This window comes from Lonchura striata, chromosome 9 (assembly GCF_046129695.1).
Source record: "Lonchura striata isolate bLonStr1 chromosome 9, bLonStr1.mat, whole genome shotgun sequence".
NCBI classification, from domain to species: Eukaryota; Metazoa; Chordata; class Aves; order Passeriformes; family Estrildidae; genus Lonchura; species Lonchura striata.
The window spans coordinates 25,921,438-25,943,174 of NC_134611.1; the positions used below are offsets into that span (position 1 = coordinate 25,921,438).

The window sequence follows — 21,737 nt, forward strand, 5'->3', positions numbered from 1 at the left end:
TATTTTGGGCAAGTACCATATCACACTGGCCCTGTTACTCCACTTGTCCACTGCTGAAGACATGATACTGGAAAAAAAAAGTTTTGGGCTACATCTTGATATCCTTAGGATCAGATTGTTTATAGTGTTCTTTATGTAAAGAAGCACAGAATTATCAAATATTCACAAATGTCTCTATCTGGGAATAAACAAATCACTATGACCAGAAAATCCCATAGTTCCAGAAGCACCATAATCTAATGGGTGTTTTTAATTTTTAATAGACATTCAGCATAAGCAACCCAGAAGAGCTTCCACACCACCTCCATACTTTTCATTGCCTTCACAAACTGTCAGGACATTTGCAGGCTTTTCTTCCTCCACTAATATGCCTAAGAATTTATGACACTGCAACTTAATATATTGTACGGATAACCTTCCGATAGAGCATCTATTTTAAATTGTGTGCATCTCCTAAGCAGTTTTCAATGTGGAACATACCTCTTTCATACTGACTTACTGAAATGTTCACAGTGCTTTGCAATAACAATTTAACCAACTCTGAGGATCTTCCGTTATGCTTTTAAGTAGCTTTGCCAAATCCTCCTGGACCTCCTTATAACATTGGGGACAGGTGGGGACGGAGGGGGAGGACACTCCAACAAACACATTGTGATCCAGTCTTCTATGGTAATATATCAAATTTGGTTTGGTCTCCCAGCCAGTACTACTAGGTAGGATTATTCAAAAAAATCTGTAATTATTGCAACTAACATAGAGCGACTTCATCACCCTCATTATTCAAAAGTAATATAGTCTGCCTCTTTAAACCTGCCATTGGAGAGTTTCCTTCCTGCTTTTTAGAAAAAGAACAAGAAGGATTTTATATTATAATTATACTCCTTTCACTTTTCTGAAGATTAATTTAAATGCACAGGAACAGGAATTCCTGAAGTTAAGGAAGAAGCACTGCATACCACTCTATAAAGCTTTGTCCATTAGCCCTTGCAGATAAACTGTATATAATGTGTTTTGTATTCAACAGTATAAAATCTATGTCATTAGGCATCCCATTCTTTAGCAAGAAGAGCTTAATATTTAAAAATGAGATAATTCTGAAGATAGTGGTCAGATTACCAGATTGAAAAGAAACATATTAAATCAAAATAATTTGTAATAGACTTGCTATTTGCATTTAAAACACATTACGTATATTCTGACTAATGGAGTTATAACAGCCATCATATTGCTTCTGGCAGTCAATAAATAAAATACAATGCCAGTGGCAACAAAAACTATTAGCCTGCAATAACTCCCGAACATTTGAAGAACAGAATGCTGGAAATCATTAGCTACTACAAGAAATAATAATTGCCAGCGTGTAATACAAACATGCAAGCCAAACAATCTCCTGCAGAAGAAGCAGGTGGGACACAGGGTAAGCAGGAGGCACAGTGTAAGCAGAGATGAGCAGTTTGCCATGCAACACCTCAGACAGCCTGCACAGGGAACAGGAAAGAATGAAGAACATCCAACATCATCAAGCCTGAAATCAGAGTCAAGTAAGCAAACATTTTGTGAAGAGAATAGAGGTGTAATTTATCTGCAAAATACATCTAATCCTAAACGTATATGTCTCTCCTTCTCTGTGAAGACTTCCATCTGTTCAACAGAACTGCATACAGTGAACAGTCTTCATAAAGGAACTGGAAGTTTAAAACCCACAAAGCCACCATCAGAGGGGAAGCAGAGTGTTCTTTCTCCTGATTTTTCTAGCTGTTTATCAATACTTTACTGTTTGTAGAGCAGCAGAAATAGATCTTGAAGAAATTTACCTGTTGAGCACTTGAGAAGCCTTGTCACTGACCTGTTTAAATGGCAGTCTCTGCAATTACTGCAGTACTTCTATTCCCCTCCCTCCCTTGGCAGGTCCACAATCTCACTGGTAAGGCAGGAATGCTGAGTTGACCATGCCTGGGACACTGCACAACAATAGTGCAGATTCCTGAGTAATTTCAAAATCCTTGAGCTCTTTTGAGCCTTGTAATTGAACAGCAAACCCTTGGAAGAAGGTGAATTATTTCTGCTATACAGGATGAAAAGTTACATGGGAACACAGCTTTCAGGACTGAAACTGGGGCACTGGATAGCACTGGTTATAGTACTGATCCTTTACTCCTACAGGAATATCCATTTCAATAAACCTGAAATCCATCTGTCAGCCCCCTCTAGTAGTAATAAAATTTCCAGTGTATCAGAAAGCTCACCAATGTCATGGGAAGAGGCACTGGGATCTAAAATCAGACTATCATTAGAGATAGAAGTAATTTTTTACTACCTGGCACAGACTGGCCAAGAGGCAGCAGACTGAGCCAGAGGGACCTCCTGTTGCCTCCCCAAGCTGCAAACTTCTTTGTCTGCTTATTGTTCTTAACCTCCTCTGTGCACTTAGCACAGTGACTGGCTTTAGCCTGGAGCTTAGCCTGACACTGGAGCAGTGGGACACACTTTCTTTAACTTTAGCATGTTTTTCAGCTATGAAATAAAAATTATCACTCAAGTCAGGAGGAGTGGGGAAAGACAGAAATATGACAGGCAAGTACTTTGCATTGTTAGCCAGCTGAAATAGAAAAATTTTCATATAGGGAAGTTTGGATTAAAAAAACCACACACACCACCATTCTTACTCTGAATAACACCTTCTTGAAGCCTTTTCTGAGTGCTTTTTTCAAGACCTGCTGGCAGCTAACATTAACATTGTGGACCTGCTGGCTCCTTCTGCTTTCACATCTGGGTAGGAGGCTGGCAATGGACTTTAGAAGAAATGCACCTCAAACAAAGGGAAGATTTTAAAACTTCAGCATGAAAACAGTGTGATACTAATATCAGCTGACAAGATTTTAAGAGTATTGATCGGAGGTGGCAAGGGAGCCCCAGCTTTGAATTCCCAAAAGCAGAACAGCTTTCAGTAAATGCTGAGTACTGATTCTGAATACCAGATGTTTTAAAAGAATATTAAAAAACTGAGATGTCTAAAGTTATCAAGCATTTGAAAATCTTGGCTTGTGTCTACCACTGAAGCAATAGTTTGTGCAAATTCATCTTATGCTATCAGGATTTCTAATCAATGGTTTATAAAACATTACCCATCTGTCCATCTAAAGGTGCACCTTTCTGTCACACTGTTCTCTGATGACACAATTACCAACATGTTTCTCTTCCACAAGTTTCAAAACTTAGAAAAAATTTCACACCTTAAAACTCACTAAAATTTATTTACAAAAAGTTTTTTGAAAAAGCACTTGTCTTATATTTCATAATGAAAGTATTCACACTCCTATATTAGAGGATGCAGAGATCAACACTCAGTTTTTATTTCAGAAAATTCTCTTTTGTAAAAAATGAAGTGGGTTTCACTATTCAGTGATCCCTTATCTTTACTTCCGACCTGGTTACAGGTTCAACATCCGTATTTCCAGCACAGGTAAAACATTCAGCACAATATTCTAATACGACAGATCACACTTGTTTGTTTCTCTTTTTTACAGTTCATGCCTGCACAGTATTTTTTGTACAAGCTAAAAATGGTTTATTTCAGTGCAATAGGCAATAAATGTATGTTTTCCAGGTACCTTAGTGAAGACACAAGTCTTCATAGCAGAATATAAATATTCCCATTACAGTTTCCTTAACTGATGGCTTCTTTTAAGAAACTGTTTTCTTACCTATCTTAATACCTCTAATAGCACTGATTCTCTCATTAAGAATAACTTACATGTATTTTGCAGATAACTGCCTTATCCAAGTTGCAGAAATACAAGTCTGCTTTGAAATAAACAGAAAGTAACACGTTGTGCTTTGCATGTGTTTGCAAAACAAAAAACCTATAGAGATGTAAGGAAAAGCTGGAATCTCTCTCCCCACCCAAACTCTAAGACCTTCTATCTGGGCCAGACTTTGATATTTGCCCCTTGGCTAGGAATCCACATCTCCCACTTCACACTTAGCTGCAGCAAAGTAGCCTTGCAGGCAGGCCAACTTCAACGAACCACTAGTGGTATCATCATTAAAATCCTGCTGAAGGTCACCATGGAAACCGCCTGCTGAGGCTTCACTGCTGCATTCGGCATCTCCTAATCAGCTACCATGTGAAATGCAAATTCAGACAGTCTGAAAATTAGTCAAGAAGAATAGAGGATGAGGATGCAGATATGTGAAATATTCATGTGCTTCATGGAAAAAGGAAGACAGCATGAATGACACAACAAAGAACGGCCCCTGACATTCTCGCTATCATTTTGCATTATTGTTCACACCCTACTGTATTTCTAGGCCTCCAGTTCTGAAGTTGGTTAGATGAACTGCCATATTTAGAGTCTACAATAAATAATAATTAAAAATGGCCAAGGTAAAATGACCAATCGGCAAACCCACAGAGCTACAGTGTATAAATTACACAATAGATCATTATTTCATCCTTTGTAACATCATCAAATTATCTTTTTAAGTCCAGTTGGCTTCATAAAAGGGGAAAATTGTCACTATGAATACAAAACAAAACACAGAGGAGTCATCTTTTATTAATAGTCCAATCATTGTCTGTAAATGCAAGAAAATTTAAGGTTCAGAATTACAACCCCTACTCGATAAATGAAATTGTATAATGCTTTATGTTTATTAAAACTATTTCAGTGCTTGTGTTTATTTGGTTTTTCAAAGTAATCTTTAATTCATGTAGTCTGAATTCAGTTAGAATTGGTTACTAATAACTGTTCTTTGGATTACAGCTTCTATCAGTTTGCCCTGTTCTTTTCAAAGTGGGAAAGTATTTCAAAACTGGCATCTCAGAACATTAACAAGCAAGGATTTTTTTTTTCATTCTATTACACTAAGAAAAATATTTATCTTGTTTAGTTTCTTTTCATTTTAGAGCTTATAGAAGCAAGTACTCCCCCTTAAATGCACTAATGACAGTAAGAACTGTTAGCTCTCAGCTTAAGGCAAACACTGCTGAGATTTACAGGAGTATATTGTTCAAAATCAATTATATTATGTGTGTCTGTATTTCTCTGAAATTTACTCTCAGTATTGTCAAGAACCACTCCTTGCAAAAGAAAAAAACTGCCATTCAATCGTACTGAATGGCACATCCCAGTTTTATAATGCAGACAAATGGGACCTGAACAATTTGTTTTTACTACTAAGTTACATTATATCTATTTTAATGCAGGCCCCTAGAGGAACAGGGCCAGTACACTAATTTACTGTGCAACATAAAAGTGTATAGTTGTGTTTTTAGAAAAAGACCCTACAGATGTAAGGCTCTATCCCATCCTGGCATGTGGAACATATCACTGTGCATTCTGGGAAAGCATTTTGTCATACTTGCAAGGAAGCCCAATGAAATTAAGAATCTAATAGTGTGACGTTTCCATCATTAATACCCTCAAATATAAATCATGAGAGACTTGTTTTGACAGCAACATTTGAGTGAGTTCAACAAGCAAACACTTACAGGCATAATCTGCAAATAACATAAAATCACACAAGTTCATTTACTTCCCTGGAAGCATGCCAGCTTACATAAACTGGGGATCCAGCCCATGAAAAGGAAAATTACTTACTTCCTCTGAATAGTGATCTGAAGGGAGAGGTGGGTAGTCACACTGTTCTATCTTCTTGCACAGAGAGTACAAGTTCATTTTATCACCATAAAAGGGACTCTGCAGTGCAGCCATCTGTTTAAAGAAAATGCACAGTTTTCTTTTGCGTTTTTAAGTAAAGCTATTTTGTAATAAAATCTGTAATAGTAACAAATCAAAAGTGATTTTTAATGACTCTCAATGCTCTGCTTAGAGGGAGCCCTGCAGTGATAATAACAGAAGTTCCAAAACTACTCTTGTAACCAGTGTATGTATTTATTCTATGTCATACAACCATAGCTGTCACAGTCCTTATAGTGCAGTCTCTGAATTGCACATTGTTAGGGTTTTATTAATAGACTATGAGGGGAAATTCAGTAGTTTATGACATTGCTGAGAGTTGAGGGTCCTTGCACCACAAGGGACACAAATAAAATCCAAACCTGTACTTTTCCTCAGAAGACCTTTGCTAAGAAAACACATAAGTTACAGGAAAACATTATCTAACCTGAAGCAATGTGTTGTGTAGATAACACTAGATAATCATAGCAGATTTTGTAACCTTCCACAGCCATGACACTAGGCTTCATGATAATTGGGTGTTTTGAAAGCAAGAAAAAGTTATCACCTATGCTTCCAAAATCTCAGGCCCAAAATCTTTGTAATTCAGGATGTTCTTCAAAAACACTTAAAAAAAAAAATCCCCAAACTTCCATCAGAAGCACAGAACTGGCACCTATGGCAATAATTTGCAACTACAATACAAAACTAACAAAATCTGTTTTAGAGCACTAATTGATCAGCTTAAAACTAGCATTAATAAACCTACCCTTTATTTCCAGACAATTTTACAACTTTACACTTGAGATGGAAACAAATGCTATGGCTAGCTGAAACAGAAATTTAGAAAATCATTTAAAATCTCTCCGTTCTGTTCAAAGCCTAAGAAATCTTTTAACTGCAGCAGCACGGATGCTGCTCTGAGTGCAGAGCTGCCCCAAAGTCAGTCACCCTTTTCTACATGTGCTAATAAGTTTGATTTTGGAAGGACAATGTGTACATTCCCCAGACAGGCAGAGTGTGTGTGAAACACGCTAGTCCATGCTGTGCTACTCAGTGAGCTTCAGCAGGGACAGGACAAGCTGAAAATGGCTCTCATCTGTCTTGTGGTCTTCCAGATAGAAGTTTAACACTTTCATGTCTGAACATCAATATCACTACAGAAAATGTATGGAAAGAATTACTAAAATTCCCTTTTTTATATATATATATCTCATTAATTTGCTCTCAAATAATTCAGCACTTTTTCATATTACCTTCACGTAAAAATAAAAAATTTTAATGGTCCCGAAATAACTGTTATGCTACAGTTCCATCCCTACACTCCTCCCAGCCTGTATTACTAAGATAATGTTAATTTTTGTATTTATATTACATTGTCTCTTACCTTAAAAAGAATGTTAAAAATGCAAGCTGAAGACCAAAAAAGAAAAGAAGAAAAAAAAAAAAGAAAAAAAGGAAAATCAACTGCAGGATCTGTACGCATGCAGAAATTCTAAATAAATGCACAGATACTCATTTTCATACTCTAGGTGTTCATTAAAAAGTACTTTTGTTTGAATGCTGCCGAGTGTTAAAAAAATTCCAAATGTCCCCTAAGGAGTTAAAACGGGAATACTATATTTTCATGCATCTCCTGCTTTGACAGATGAAAAATGTCAACTGTCCTGTTTTTATTTTCAAGCTTTTGCACTATTCATCTGGTTCATTAGTGCATCTCGCTGCTGCCCCTGACAGCTGCTCGCCCTCTCCTCCCAGCAGCTGAATTTTTCAGGCTAATTTGATCCTCCACACTGAGACGATCGCTAGAATGATTGACTTGCTCCCTGACCTCCAGGGTCTGACTTTGCTGATTAGTATTCTGGGGGTGTCTGAGGGACGAAAGCCCACTGTCTGTCTTCAGGGCTGGTGGCAGCTCGCTCTCTCTCTTTTTTTTTTTCCCTTTCTTTTTTTTTTTTTTTTTTTTTTTTTGAACTGTAAGCCACCAACCTACAACCCTGTAAGGATGCAATTGCTACGATGAACAATAAAAGGAAATGTGTAAGACCTACTTTTCCATGTAAAGGTCCATGTAGCAAAAGCACAGCATCTTGATTTTAATTAGTAAAGTCTACTTTGTTGCATATCAATTAAAACTCCACTGGTAGTGTTTTTGAGATTTCAGAAATACCTGGGGCTCTAAAAAACTCAGACTTTAAAACATATTTCTGCAAAATCTTATTGACCACACAGTGAGGATTGAATAATACTGTTATACACACAATAAATAATTTTTAAAAACAAGTTCATTTAAACCTAAATTAAAATGCAACTGAAGTGTTTACCGGCAAGTAAGCATTTACTGAGATGTGATAAACTTGCCACAGCTTTTTTCCAATTAAGTTGGAGACAATCCAGAGTATATATGAACACACATCACCATGAAATCAACATAATAAAACATGCTAAAATGCAGGCAATAAGACAAATCACAGAAAGACACCCAGCACAAAAGTGCACAGATTAAAGAACACCATTCATTAGTCCACACAAGTCTTGAAGAACCTTAAGTAATCACCTTCCAATAATTAAGAAAAAATACTAAGTGAGAAAAATGCTGAGCATGTATTTTGAATTTTCTGTAACTTAAATTTCAAAATTACAGATAAATGCTCAAGATAAACTTCCAAAACAAAACAAGAAAACCCACCACAAATATCTGGTATGTTGCAGATCAACTAAATGCACTTCTAAAAGAAATTAAAAGCTATAGTTGAAGACAATGCCCAACACTGTAGCTATGTATCAACAACAAGGGTCCTAATAATTATTTTATTCTTTCAAGAAGGAAAACAAACACTACCCCACTTCAGCTTAAATAGCATCCTGGTAAAACCTCTAAAATCAAAGGAGAATGGTATTTCAAGATGCTGAGTTAATCAATGGAACTGAGTTATTTAGGTATTTTGAGATTATCTATCACATCAAAGAAAAATGCAATATTCACATAGGTGTTTAATATACTCTACCAGCATTAAGGCAGCAAGCTTAAAAAATTCTTCAGTAAAGTACTACTGATTTATATCCAGCAATTTAATTTCATATAGCATACAAGAAAAATTAACCTTAAACTGTGAGGGTTTTATATAACAGTAATTCAAAGATTTTATTTGCTTATTTCCAGATTCTAAGAAATCCTCATGTAAACCAACAAGTGGCAAAGAAATAATAATACTGAAGAATGCTCATCTACCTTTATGCTACCTTAGGGCTTGCACAAGTGTGCAAAGCAGAGCACTGAAATTTAAGGCAGCTGCCATGGTTGGTATTGAGGAATCCCAATACAGGATTAAGTTTTAGTTCAGGATTCAAACTTCTAAATACTTGCTAGCAGCTGGACTTCCTTCCTTGAATGATCCCCAATATTTAAAGCAACAGCTGTACACATATATGTAAACTGCAGACTTGCAGTATAGCTATTCATCCTTTAAAGATTCAAAGCACCATGTCAGTGATAGAAAGTAAACAAATACTACTGGAGTAACATCCAACCTCAACAGGCTGCCAGTGTCTTCTACACAATCCTAACATAAACAAGGAGGTGCTGATCCTGCTGAGTATGTATAAAATGAGCTCTGCTGACCCACTGAGGCACGTGGTTTGTAGGTAAACAAAAAATGCCTTGAGTAGATTCGTTTCTACCTGGAACATGACTGGAGAGACTTCACTGCTATTGCTGACGGAACCATTTTTTCCCCAGCATCATTCAACACAGGTGTTATTTGTCTAATCAAGAAATGATACACAAAGAATTTGGAAGATGTATTTGTTTTAGAAGCCTACCTGTTTTTCACACCTTCATTTGCCTCCATTTCAATGTGCCCTGTACTTTTCTGTTTTTGAAAATATACTATTATTTAAAATTATGTGTCACCTACCAATCGACTGGACCAATAGAGAAACTAAACAATTGCAGTTTAATCATCACAGAAGAACAGAAAAACTACATATGTATGCAGCAGAAGTTGTTAAAATGAGGATTCATCCAAGCTAGTAGAAGTACAATAAACCTTTTTAATAATTTTTCTTAGGTTTAAGGTCCTTATAAAAATAAGAAATTTCTATTAAACTAACTATATTGCAGCTTTTTGAAAGCATTACTTACATATTCAAATCAGTCCTACTACTTCTCAATGATTTATTAACAAAACCATACAACCAGCATGAAAACACCAAAAACAATTTTACATGTGCTTGCTATTATTCATTTACTAATCCTCCAGTCACACCCAATCTTCAAGAAATTGCTGTAAAATCTTTGTAGCAAGCCCAGTTAAAGGCAAGTTCAAGTAAAACACAAATAAAAGTATTTCACATGCTTAAGTGATGTAAGGGGAGGGGAGCAGGGGAAGGGGGAAGTACAAGAGTGTTATTAAGTTCACTGTATCTATCAGTATTACCTCATACAGCAGACAGCCTAGAGACCAGATGTCAGACTTGAAGTTGTAACCATTTTCATGTATTCTCTCTGGAGACATATAATAAGGCGTACCAACTGCAAAAAAAAACCACAAGTATTTTTGAATGAAAATTTCTGCTGTTTCTTCCTGGTAGAAGACTATTTCTCATCTCTCTCATTTTGCTACACTTAAAACTTCAACCCATACTTAGGACACTTCAGTTTGACAAAACCACACAAATTAGTATCTATTTAATCCATTGCAGCTTTATTTTCAGTGCTCATTACCAGAGCTATGCAGTTGTAGAGCACTTCCGAATTTTGCTTTTGAGGAACCTCATAAGTAATTTGTTTCTCCTAAGGAGAAGCAAGGGGAAGTACTACACACACACATCCCTGCTACTTTTCCAAACTGTTACCACTGTGGCTAGAAACAACACTAGAAATTCTCTACCACAGGCTGAAGTTTTTGTTTTACGAGTTCTGTTCTTCCTTTGAGAATACATAAATCTGAAAAGCTGGTTTTGGAACTAAAAAAACTAGGTACTTTGAACAGCTGAAATGAAAACAGCCTGAGATTCAGGCCCTTCAGAGATGAGGGCAGGAAAAGCAGCAAGCCCAGCAGAAGCTGAGGTTCCTAAGGGCGACTCAGCCATCAGCTGTAGGACTAAATTCCACAAGGGCTTTTAAGCTCCCAAACCTGTGCCTGTCCCAGCTTAATCCAGGCTCAGAGTTGTGGGCTCTGGAAATGTCTGCTCTTGAAAAGCAGCACTTATTAGGACTGTCCCAGAGTAAATTTACATTGAATACTCCAGAACATCTCTCCCCTCGATTTTAATCAAACTCTACCCATCTGCATCACAAGTTACCTGGAACAGAGAAATACCGAGAGATGTTTCAGAACTATAAAAAAATGTCAGTACAAAGAAGTAGCTGAGTGATGATTTCATGTATGACAGAGCAATAAGAAAAAAGTTATGGAAAATAATGGTAATAGCAATTTTAGTGCATTATTTCTGAACTTTCTCCCTGTTTCCACCAAAAAGTCACAGATCTATACAGATTTTTATTTTGATTTTGTCTGATTTTCTTAAGTGCTGAATCCCAATGATGAAAAACAGTTGATTACTGTCAATTCAAGTTGATTTTATTTTGAAACCAAATATCTTGCAACACCATCAGCGATTAAAATCAGCAATTTCTCATTTTTGTTCTTTGTGGTATGAACCTCACATATTACTGTAACACAATGATTTGGTTTCACTTCTGCTGTTCTGAATAGATGAAGCTAATTCAGAATTTATCTCTGTATGAATACTGGAAACAGAAATATAGTAAATATATAAGTACTTCCACATCCAAATAATCAGGTTAAATAACTAAGTAATCAGACATAATTTTACTCTAATAATTTGCAAAAAGTTAAGGTTTTTGTTTTAACAATGTGCCCTACCATTAAGAAATGCTGCATGTCAAACTATGTCATGAGGAAGTAAAGAGGAGGGAGAATTATTTTCCTACTTGAAGGACCTAGCTCAGATAGGGAAACCCAGAACCACCTGTCTCAGGCAAGGCCACTGCTGCTGGTAACCCATAATTTCACTTGATCTGCTCCTTGGCCAACAACACTGAAAACCCATTTAAACTGCTTTTGTTTAGGCAAAGACAGGTCCCCATGTGGTATCCTGCAATGGATCTGGCCCCTCAAGCATGCTGGGAGAGATTTCCAGCTCTGGGAAAGCTGAGAGTGCCACAGCCCCTGTCCCTCAGTGCACCTCTGAACTGAGGCTGCCAATGGGAACAGGTTAAAGGCAGAAAGGCTGGGGAAAGGCAACTCAAGGGAGTACTGTGGGAGACATTTATTCGCATAGGATGTTTGCATCCACCCACAACAGAGAATTGTCTTTTCCCTGTGAAACAACAGGCAAGCAGATGGGTAGACCACAATGCCAAAATATCCAGAAGCAGCTGTTTTCTGATGTATCAACATCAGTATTTTAATAGGCATTTAATGACAGATATCTTAAGATTAGAAATGTAACTAAGCATTTAGAATGACACAGGTTTCATATTTTTATTATCTTACTGTTTTATTTCCCTCTTGAATTTTTTTTAACACCCCAACAACTTATGAGCTTGGACGCCTCTGAAAAATATCAGCTACATTTTGTATCCATTAATTAAAGCACTGGTTTAGTATATTCTGATGCTTTGTTGGTAGAATTCATCTAACAGCAGAAATAAGTTTAATAGTAATGTGTTTGTTCACTGGCTGCAGCAGCAGTGCCTCTGCTGCTCTGAGGTATCACACAAGTGGCTGGCAGTGAGTAATGTGCCAGAAAGAGGCTTCACAGAATCCACAGGGGGCAGCTGAAAACACTGAGGTTTGAAGGTTCATAGTCTACCAAAAGCAAAGGTAATTTTAACCAGCAGCTCTGGGAAGCCTGCTGATACATTAGGGGTCTGATATGACCGTGAAAGATTGATGATAGTGAAAAGCAAGAACAAATGTTACCATTTTACAGCATTTAGCCTAGTGTAACACCTCCACTGCAACACAACCTGCAGCCCCCCATGGCCAACTAGTGAGAGGAATTGAAATTAGTTCTGGAATCAAACAACCTGAAGATTCAGACATCATTACTACTTGTACACTGTTTTTAATAGAACATGACACTAAAGATTTATTATTCTGACATTCAGGAACTACTGAAAGCATTGCAATGATCCTTTTAACACAGTGAGCACACTCAGGACATAGCTATGCTGCTGGTAAGCAACTACCAGTGTGACTGTATGCTATATTTCTTTCCTGGATCTTTTTATACTGTTAAATGAAATACAGCATCCCAGTAGTATAGGGATATGAAACTTCCTCACTTCCTTTACTCATCTGAAGACACAGAAGTGGGTTAATACAAGAAAATTATCCAAATCATTGAGGTGCCTACATTTTTAAGAACAAAATCAGTAACTTCAGTGTTCTACTTGCTCCATTTGCAGACCTGTGACAACCTGCAAGTCTGAACAGTAAACTCCTTGAAAATGGTCTGTGTCAAATACAGTGTCTGCTCACAATCTGTTGCTGCTCTGGAGCTCCATCCCTTTCCCTTTAAAGATGCAGTAGATCCAAAAAATGTTGAGTATTTATGCAAGCTTCCTATTACTGGCAGAGGGGATAGATATAATGGAAATGGTAGTTAATACAGAGCAGGGAGCTGATTTGAAGGATCAGAGACAAAGACTATTACAGAAAAGGGAGTTATGATATCCACAGTCCATCTTACTATCTGGATAAATATATACCTCACAATGCATCTGAGTAAAGTTAAACAAGTGCATCAAGGAGCAGAATTAAATATAGTAAGTTGCTCTAATATAGTTACTAGTTCTAAAATATTTACTAGCTCTAAAAGCTATCAAGCATTTTGAGGCTGGAAGAAAAACCTGCCTGGTAAATGTTAAATCTACTTATACAAAACAACGCAGTGGTTCATTCAGGACAGGTTTAGCAGACCATAGTTTTAAAAATGGCCACATAATTATTACTGACATTTCATGCACTGGCATACATAACTACCAGAATTCAGAAAGGGGGCTAAAGAGGCCAAATTTCAGTAACCAAAAGACATAGTTTATGAATGACTCAGTGTCCATAAGATCACAGCAATTTTGTAATACAGAGGTCAATGCTTACAACATGCTTAACAAGAAGAATGTGGATGCTGAAGACAAACAAGCAGCTTGGAGGTCCTTTCCAACCCTACTGATTCTATGATGTTCAGGGTTTGTACTTATTTAATATAACTATAGGAGATATCTAAGTGAAGGTTTGTCTTCAAGGACAGGACCCAATCTACTGCACTTATCCAAAGTAACTTGGCAACCTAGCCCACAATGTGCAAACAATCCTTCTACATAAGCCAATCTATAAATATCCTGAGTTATTTTATAACAACACAATAGTTTCTCTTCAGCTTTCAAACTACTGTAAGAGATCTCATGTTTCTGTACATAAAATACAAGAGCTATTTTAACACAGCTTCCTGGATGACTGCAATGACTCAGCTGCAGGTTTCCCTGCCAGCATTACTGTACACTGAGGGTGCAGCTTCTGAGTATGGTTGGGTGTCTAAGTGGAGCTTATTCTACTCACAGAATGGTGCTGCTAACCACCACCTCAGCACACCCTCTACTGTGTTAGAGACCCGTATGTGAGAGGAGAGGAGAGTATCTGCACACATTTTCACAAGGTATTTTATTTTCCACAAGCTGTTTATAGTTTATATTCAAACCCCTCACATAACATAGTCTGTGCTGAGGACAGCAGTATCACAGAAATGACAGAAGTTGTCGAAAGACACAAGACCAAAATTCCATGCAGATGATTCTCTGCATTAGAGCATTTTAAGATTGCAGATCTGCTCCTTTGCCCTGCAAGAAGGGATCCCCATGTTGGTGGCAGTGCCTGCCAGGACAGCACACTGTGCAGCCTTACAGCACAGCCACAGCAGAGAGATCAAATGATTCTTTTTGTAACTGAAGTATGAAAAGACTTATCTCTACATCCACTGAATGGCTAACAAAGAAAAAACCACATATATCCATGAGCTGGCCTTAGCATTGCCATTTCACCAAAGAGCATAAGGCCTGGCATTCAGCCACTAAAACAGCAGCAAGAAAACCCTAACAGAGTTGTAGGGAAAGCAGCTAATATAAAGTGTTCTGAAAACAAGACATTTTGTCAAGTTTGTATCAAATCAGCAATACCAAATGCCTACATTACCTCTGCCCTTTTGTAAGAAAGGTTTCCAATTTCCAAAAAGGTAGAGCCATGACAACAGTAAAATCTTGATAAAGCTGTATAGAGTTAAGAAGATGAAAAAACCCTGTCCAGAGCAGTTTTTTTATTTGTTTCAAACAGACCATCAGTAAAGATTCTAATTAAATCAGTATTATTCATAATTAGCAGTTAGAAGCTGTAGCTAATTAAAATTTTAGTACATTTCTTTATCTCTGAAAGCCTGAATCTAGTTTGCTACTGAAATTTTTATAAAGCCTGTAAACAAGTATAAATTGCCACACATATGTTTGCAATTTACTAGGTTACGTGCACCAAAGGTTTATGGAATCATAAAAAGATACGACTTTGAAAGAAATTTCAAGAAAACCAGCATCAGAAACTGCAGAAGGAATCAATTTAAGGAGTGGTCTCTGCTAGTGATGACAAATCAGAAAGTCACTGTCTTCTCTGCAGCCTAAGTTAACAGCTGACACAAACCTTTTTTCTAGGTTGAATTCTGACATTAGGCCATAATTAAGAGGGAAATGGGAAATGAAGAGATGCGGAAAAAAAGAAAATAAAAAGTAACAACTCCTCTACCAAGACACAGCCACCAACATAAGAAACAAAGCTGCCATCCTCCCCTCCTTCCCCACTCTCTGGACGACTCTTGCATCTGCAAAGATAAGCTTTAAAGGCTTCAGGGGTTTTACACTGTTTTTAACTCTGGCACAATCTTCAGCTTTTTTAAATTTGCAGCTCATCCCTCACAACCACTCTGCTGTCAGGAGCCAAAATAATCCAGGGTTGAGGCAGTCTGCTCCTCTTTTAACTTCCTGACTTGTGCCTCAGAATGCAAGTCCACTCTCCCACCCTCACTGCTGAGCTCTGCTTCATCCATGAGCTCCCACTCCTCAGATCAGGATTTACAGCTCCCGTTTCACACCCTCCTTCCATCTGCAGGCAGGAGCAGAGCCCACCTGCAAGAACCCAACCCAGCCTCTCCACTGGGCTGCCAGAGACAGCCACTGGCTTGCAAGGGCAGCAGGAGCAGCAGCACTTTGGGTGCCACACGGTGCCTGTGACAGCAGCAGATCGGCAGTGCCACATTGGAGCGACCCGCTCTGCTCCTCCTCAGGCTCCTGCTAATGCAGCACTGGGTTCCTCCAGCGCCTCGGCACCTACTCATGGGTCTGACTTTACCAGCCTGCACCAGACATGGCAAACACTGGAAAGGAGTGACCAAAGGCTTTTGGACAGGGAAGGACAGGGAAGTAAGGAGTGTCAAAAAATTCCTGTCCAAAATATTATCTTTTTGGCCGTTAACACATGTCACTCAAACCTCAAATGTACTACAAACATGCAATCAGTGCACAGGCTTGTGTTCAGCAACCACCAAATGCAGACACTTCAATGAGGTAAAAGAATGTTTTCTTACCTAAAAAAATCCAACCTAATAGTACTATGAACACTATTTCCTACATTTCTCTTTAAAGCAGATGTTACTCCATTTACAAGGTTTTTCTCTTCTACAGAGATCCTCTTAGAGTCTGTCATTCATCTGTTACCTACTTTTAAACTTAAAATATATGCCAAATATTTAACTATTCTTTTTTAAAGGCCTCTTACTCATCCTTGTATTCACATGCTACTCAAAAGATGCAAATTACATGAAAATTTTATTTGGATAGAGGTAATATACTGCTAGTTTCATGTGCTAGCAAAGAATAAACAGAGCATTTCAGAAAGCTTTTTTCTATACTTGTTTTTATAAGTTATCTGGGAACTGGTTTTGTTAATTCTGATCTCCCCTCAACAACTTAAGCTTACATTGAGAAACATCACCTTAAAAAATGGAAGCTCCTCTGAGAGCCCTTTGAAACCATGTAACCAAGAGGTCATTAATGCTACTCACGCAGGCACACAGAATTACAAGAGTCCTCTCAACACTGAATAAAGTTCAAGTCAATTTTTTAAAAATGCATCCATATTATCACCTTATTTTTTCCTAGAATTTCTAGGTATAACTATTGTCTTAAAGACTTGTTCAGAGGTAGAAATGTACACTAAATTATGCAGACAAAGGAGGGAAAATACCCAAAGTATGCTCAAAGTATACTCAGTGTTAGTGTTTCTGTATTTGTCCATGGTGCTGACGATACTTTTGTTAAGAACACTTTTAGGACCACATTTTTATTATTACTTAAGAACATCTTTAGCTGGTCCTAACGCTTTTCTTCCTCCTCCTGAGTGGGGCACAGTATTTCCACCATATAAAATACTCTATCTGTCCAACACCTGTACCTCAAAGAAAGCTTACCTAAAGAATGGGCAGCTGTGGTTTTGGAGCTGAAAAATCGACCAAGTCCAAGATCTCCCAGCTTTACTACTCCTGTAGCTGTAATGAACACATTTGCTGGCTTTATATCTGAAAGAAAAATAAATTTAAAAATTTAAAAGTCACAGTGAGGTTGCAAGAAAAGCTACTCTTCTATTAATAATAGAGGATTTTATTTACAGGCAATATTAGTAACATTTGACAGAGCTAATCAGAAAGAATGGGCCCAGAATACAGAATTTCAAATCCACAATTTTAATAGTACAACCATCACTCAACCGAAGAAAACCAAGAGCCATGGAAAGTATTTTTAAAAAAACAAACAAACAAAAAAAACCCACACACCCTAAGTCCAGAAGCACATACAGGGGAATCATTACTACTTTATATGAGCTACATAGAAGGATTTGCATTAGAACTAGAGAACCTCTTTTGTTATGCCTTAAGTAACAGCCTAAAAATGTTTTCAAGAACTGTACAGCATTTTTCATCACTTTTGCTGATCAAATTACCCACAGTGGCATAACGTCATTTATTTGAAATAGATAGCTGATTCTCTATAAGAGCAGGCATTAAAACAAGAAACAAGTTTACTCAGGAGAATGGTTATTTGAACTCATCAACAGAATTGGGCTAATCAAGTAGAAACAAAGAAAAATAATGATGTATACCCCAGACAGTTATTTTTCACAAGTAATATCCAGTTTAAGTTTTAATCCAATTCCTTAGAGACAACAGCAGAGTCTCTAATTCTATGATTTCCAACAAGATAGCTACCTTGTTAGTCTTCTAAATAAACTGACCTGTTATTTGTTTGGCAAGGGAGTTTAGCTCTTACTCTGCTGAAGAGCAATCCACCCTAGCTTTAAAATTACAGAAATCAGTTCACTCTGATAAGAGGGGATTACAGTTTGTATAAGATACAGGCACAGTAAAAGGTTAATAACCCTTCAAACACCAGCATTTTCAGGTTTCCAGTAAAAAAGTTACAAAAGCTTACAAGCTTTAGAGGAAGACAGAAGTAATTATGTTCTCCTGCTATCTGACCCAGTTTTCAGGAGTTAGGATAACCCTTTGTGTAATAATCCAACACGGATATAGCTCAATTTAAAAATAGATTTAATTGTCATTGCTTTTGGCATGTAACCATGGAATCATTAGATTTGCCATAGGTTTGCCAGAAGCTTCGAACTTAGTATTTCAGTTTAAGGAACTTAAATCCTTTTGTTTTGAGCTAAAATATACAGAAATTAACTAAATTAATTATAAGAATATTAAAGGAAGATACTTTTACACTATGGAAATAATCTGTATTTTATGTCCTTCTCTTTGTATCATTTGTACTCGCAGGCATCTGCACAAATGCACAAATGTAAAAAAAAAAGGGAGAATCACAATGGAAAGGCGTTTGCAGGGGCAGGGGTCTCTAAGCTCATCTGCTAAGGGTGCAAAATTTCCAGCTGCAAATGACAGATTCAGCAGACATCAAGGGACTGTTCCTATCAGGCAGTGAGCTGCACTCTAGCATAGGGAGCCACCAACCTAAGACAGGCAATGTCACCTGAACCCTAAAGGTGACAGCCTGCACACAGCTCACAATTCCATAACCAGAGGGATTTTAGAAAGGGGAAAAAAATAGCAATCGAATAATAAGTTATACTATGATCCATTTTCTTTGACTCAAGAGTTATGAGGTGAAATGAAGACCACATCCAGAGGAGACAGCAGCAGCGAGGTTTAAAATGGACCAAGGAACTTAGTACCTGACAGGGATAGCTGGCAACTACCAGGGCTGCTGGGACACAGAGACTGGAGATAGTGGAAAGGAGCAAAGAACTGGAGGAAATGCTCACACCTGCACATAATCCAATAGAGGAGGGACTGGGAGAAGGGCCTGTACATCATGAGCAAGCAGGGCAGGAGCAGATACTCTACAACAACCAGATGCAAGCGCTGTAAAGAATGGACTGACAGATCTGTGCAAGGCAGGTAGCAACACTTGGGCAAGAAAACAGGCAAATATAGAAGAATAAATACAGGACAGAAGGTAAGAGCCAGAAAAATGAAGCAGCTATGGCAGGGTATCCATCACTCACAGAACTATCGCTTATTTTGAAAAACTTACTATCAAACAAATGCCTACAACAACAAATATACAGCCGCAAACTTCTCTCAGTTTTCTATTACTTATAAAATCTTATAGAAACATACAATGTTTCAGCTGTCAAAATTGATTCCATCCAGCTTAAATCTCACACAGTCAAAGGTATAGTAAGGACAAGCCATCTTTGATCCTGTATTACCTCTATGCATAACACGACGAGAATGCATATGTTCCAAGGCACTGCAAAGCTGAACAAAGTACTTCCAAACTGTTCTTTCAGGAATCAACCTCTTCTGTTTCTTAAAATGCTTAAAAAAAACATGGTTAGTGAATGTTAAAAATTAAAACCTGCATAAAATTACTGAAAAAAGACAGAAAATCCTTAATTTAAATATAAAAAATACAAGAGGTTAACAACCTAATGTGAAAGGTTTAACAAAATTTCTTGACATAGAAAATTTTCCCCTTAAATATTAATATATGTATCACCACTGCATGTGATGAGTCATTTATAAGTCAGTCTACACACAGAGACACAAATAACATTAATAAAATAAAACTCCTACCCCAAAAAAGGATTTATACAGTATTTAGCACTCTTCAGTGTTGGATTAATATGGTCAGAGTAATCTAGTATAAAGTAACCATAGAACAAATAAAGGCCAGATATAAAGTTATGTGCCACAGAACGTCCGAAATTAGGTAATTTCCTCACACCAAAATTTATTTCCATACCCTCATTTTCTAAAACAAAGAAAAAAACAATAGCAATATCACAGAGTCACGAAGATCATGTACAAAAAATTGATCACATTAGTTTTAAAAACCTCTGCAGTACACAAAAGGGAATTAAAGGAACTGATTTCTGAAAATTTCACAGTGATGTAACTTCTGTTCAAGTATCTTCTATCCTGTATAAAAACCTATTCCTGATCACTGGTAACAGTTCACTGGTCTGTTAAAGCTTACACAAAACAATGACACTCTGCTATACACATCAGCTTCAAATGTGGTATTCAGGAACTGCCTAACAGTCCTCCAAAGATACCTACTGAAAACCTGGAATTCAGCCAATGTTAAAATGTAAAAGTTTCATCATTATAAATGCTGCAGCTAAAGGGAAAAAGATGGAAAAATTGTTCCTTGTTTAGCCTATGTTTCCAAAGAAATTGTATTGTGTCAGGTTTTGAAGCTCAACGCAAGGAGAAAATACATAAACATTAAGACTAGCAAAATTTTAGACGGAAAGCAAAGTACTTGATGTATTTTAATTGTGGGTACAGACAGACTTCACACTCATGCACGCCTTAAGAAAGTTCACATAACAAACATTTATTAATTTACAAAAAAAATATATTTTCATACTCTGTTAAAACATGCCACTGAGAAGTTGACAGCTGCATCTGCACATTACAGACACACAGGAATATGAGAGAGATGCTTTTAAACTACCTATAGCAAAAATGCATCAGTCGTACAAAGGATCTTAACATTCCACCAAATGTTTTTTGTTATAGGGATTATTACAAAATGCATTTTCATTTAAATGAGGCAAAGCATATAAATTACGTCTTTAAATATAATTTTCTTTCAGTCTTGGACTGAATCCAAACAAACCCTGTGTATCTGTTCTCCCCATAGCTGGATTTGCATATCAGAGGACTGTTTGATGTCAACAGGAAGATGGAGACCAGGTTTCTTTTCATTTAAAAACAAATACACAATACATCTAAGTATGTGTACATGAAAGCACAGTTCCTTGATTTAAAATGCATTCTGAAATTATCATAATTATAACTAGGTACTTTATTTAAACATTCTGAATTATTATTTTTTTTAACTCGAATGCAAGTACAAGCAGTGATGAAAGGCCATTCACAAAATGCCTGAAACGGGAAGATTGTCAATTACACATTCCCATTCCGATTTATCTAAGGTACAGCAGTGCACTTTCAATGTATTTATGTACAAGTTTTCTTTTAACACTTCATTTACTAGCCATCGCTAGCACTGTAGCTGATGTACACTACAAAATTGGCTTCAGTTCTTACAGTTCAAGGATGCAACTTAAAGTAGACTCATTCTGCTAAAGGCATTAATAATTTTGCAGGACAATAATAACCTCCTCCTGAAAGCATCAACAATATTACTTAACCCCAGAGAATTTATCCATCTAAAGAGGATGGAAAAGAGAGATGCTAGATTTGCTAACAATGTTTAAAACTAAACAAAGAAACAGGCAACATTTTCATTTGTATGGGCTTACAAATAATATCATTATCTTTAAGATAAACTCAATTAGCATTATGTTGAATAATTAATTATTCTATCTTTTCCCCTCAAAATCTACACTTCAATATTTTCTTAGGCTGTTGTCTACCAGCAGGTAAAAT

General features: G+C 37.1%; 1 protein-coding gene across 1 annotated transcript in view; it reads right to left on the reverse strand.

The window, feature by feature from the left end:
* Positions 1-21,737, reverse strand: part of NEK7 (NIMA related kinase 7) — a 68,536-nt gene that overhangs the window by 8,037 nt on the left and 38,762 nt on the right. The window contains exons 6-9 of the mRNA XM_021547419.2: positions 19,544-19,652; positions 17,223-17,330; positions 10,121-10,215; positions 5,604-5,717 (exon numbers count right to left, since the gene is read on the reverse strand). Coding sequence (XP_021403094.1) covers positions 5,604-5,717; positions 10,121-10,215; positions 17,223-17,330; positions 19,544-19,652 — 426 coding nt within the window. The remainder of the gene's footprint in view (positions 1-5,603; positions 5,718-10,120; positions 10,216-17,222; positions 17,331-19,543; positions 19,653-21,737) is intronic.